A 2,524-nucleotide genomic window follows, 5' to 3' on the forward strand; every position below is an offset into this window, starting at 1 on the left:
CTCACTACAGCTGACAGCAACAGCCTCTGATCAAGACAGCATCATGGGACAGCCCAGCGTACCAGAAAGCGCTGTTTTGATTATTTGCACGCACAATGAGACACTCGAAACATATCCCGACGGCTTATCAAGCAACACACAGGCCCCCACACCAAGACTCCTGGGAAACCTAATCAAGAAGGGGATGGCTCGAAAACTCTATCTGACTATCACTATGGAAAGGGAATTTAAGCTCGAAGCCCTAGTTGAAACTGGCTCCGACCTCACGCTTATATCCGCCCAACTGTTTGAAAATCTCAGATTTGAAGCACAGAGGCAAAATCGCACCCTTAACCTTCACACTTGTAAGCTAAATGTGCAGTCGTATAGCCAAAACGACATCCAGCTCAAGCACGTAGCTTCCATCCACCTGACAATTGGACCTATGAGCCTGATACACCCCGTCTATGTCTCCCCTATGAACACTTATCCATTTCTCATCGGAAAAGACCTGCTGGACCGCTTCGAACCCGTACTGGACTTCAAACAGCTGAAAGTCTGGGCTCAAGTGCGTGACCCTCTGCCCCTTCAGACACACACATCGTCTGAGCAAGACTGTCAAGTCACAGAGGTCACGGGAACTCCCACAGAGCCAGACTGCCAGGTCACAAAGGTCACGGGAACTCCCGCAGAGCCAGACTGCCAGGTCACAAAGGCCACGGGACCCCCTGCAGCACACTGTGACAACACAGCCTCAGCCCCAAAGCCAAGTTCAAGTTCGCTACTCTGCACATTTCAGCTATCCAAAGACTCTGATGCCTTCTGCCCCCAGGTCATGAATGACCTACAGCTGAATGACATTATCACAACGAACAGTATCCCTGCACTGTGGGCAGACAACTCAACCAAAAGTCTCTCACTGTGCAATGCAATCAGTAAAAACACACCACACGGCGACATGTGGGCACCCCCAAACCCCACATCAAGCCCCATTGTTGCAGTGCTAACCCACAGCAAGCGATCAACACCAGCTACAATGCCTGCCTTGCAGCTGCTATCGCTAACTCCGCAGATTTCCAACAACGATATTGCAGATATGCAAGACTCTGACACTGCAATAAAGACAATTCTTGACCACCTCTCAGACCCCTCCAACCACCCTATCACTGACTCTGAGCTCATTGATGACTCTAGCCACAAACATCTACATAACTCCAGACACATGATGCGTATTCTGGACAACATTCTCTGGTTTGCACCCGATGGCAACACAGCGCCACGGCTTGTGGTGCCACGGTCGCAAAGGGGGGTGATGCTAATGTACGCCCACAACACACCATGTGCTGGACACCACGGCACCAGAGCCACGTATGACACACTGAAACAGGTGGCATATGGGCCTGGGACGCATCAAGATGCGGCAGAGTATGTTAGAGAATGGCTAGTTCGCTGCCAGTTCCAACCAGCAAACCCGAACCACAGAGCCCCACTGCAACACAGAGGGATCACGTTCCCATGGCCAAACCTACAAATCGACCGGGTAGAACCCCTGCCCAGGTCCACAAAAGGCAAAAAGTACTTTCTCACAGTGGTGTGCCAGTTTACCAAGTGGGTGGAGTGTCTACCAGCACCCAACGACACCGCCCAGACCACGGCATACCCCCTGAGGAATCACATCTTTTTCCTGTCAAGATTGCCACTGAGAATCAACTCAGACAGAGGCATCCACTTCACTACCGAGGCCATGCAACAGATCTGGAAATGCCTAAGAAACACGGCCGTGATCATGCTCCTGTGCCTCCAGATTATCAGAGGCCAGCCACCACCAGACATCATCACACCGGGTCCAGCCTCGGGCATCGTACTGAGAGAGCAACCTGGACTCCTGATCACCAACTGTAAATAAATCCTCAAAAGAAAGACGTACTCTCCTGAACTTCACATCAGCAGCGCAAGCTCCTCCAGCCCTGCACACAGAGGCAAAGGGGGGGGGAGCCCAAGCCCTCTGCCTAACCTTTCACCAGCCATTTTCCTGAAAGCCCCTGCAGCCACAGAAGGAAAAGGATGCATTCAGACAAACCCTGAAATGGCACATGAAGACCTCAAGCAAATGGACAGACCCTTTCCTGCACTCAAACCAAAGATTGCAGGAGACCACAACATCCATGCGTATCTATGAGACATTGACCTTCACCTGCAGTCTTCGGCGACTGTGAACCACCAATAAAGACTCTATCTGCTCTGGATCACATCCAGCCCAGAGATGCGACGCTTTCTGGCTCGGCAGCCAGGAAACCTCCACTCGGACTACCCGCAGCTGAAACAGGCCAACATAGAGAACTTTTCGGACCCTGAAAGTGGATTGAGCGCTGCCCTAAGACACTAAATAGGGCAGACATAAAATTGCCTGTGTTTCTACTACAGACTCAGACAAACCTGGAATGGAAGGAGGACACCAGCTTCAAGAACCTTCTCCTCCAACACCAGTTAGTCACCTTGTAGGCAATACTGCCAAGCCCCACACTATGTCATGCATGTGATTTGA

General features: G+C 51.4%; 1 protein-coding gene across 1 annotated transcript; it reads left to right on the top strand.

The window, feature by feature from the left end:
- The first annotated feature begins 321 nt into the window (after positions 1-321).
- On the top strand, positions 322-1,890 carry LOC137071808 (uncharacterized). The gene is made up of 2 exons (XM_067440005.1): positions 322-610; positions 653-1,890. The coding sequence occupies exons 1-2, from the start codon at positions 425-427 to the stop codon at positions 1,883-1,885; spliced, it is 1,419 nt and encodes a 472-aa protein (XP_067296106.1). The 5' UTR covers positions 322-424; the 3' UTR covers positions 1,886-1,890.
- The last annotated feature ends 634 nt before the right edge of the window (positions 1,891-2,524 follow it).

This window comes from Pseudorasbora parva, chromosome 3 (genome assembly GCF_024679245.1).
Source record: "Pseudorasbora parva isolate DD20220531a chromosome 3, ASM2467924v1, whole genome shotgun sequence".
NCBI lineage: Eukaryota > Metazoa > Chordata > Actinopteri > Cypriniformes > Gobionidae > Pseudorasbora > Pseudorasbora parva.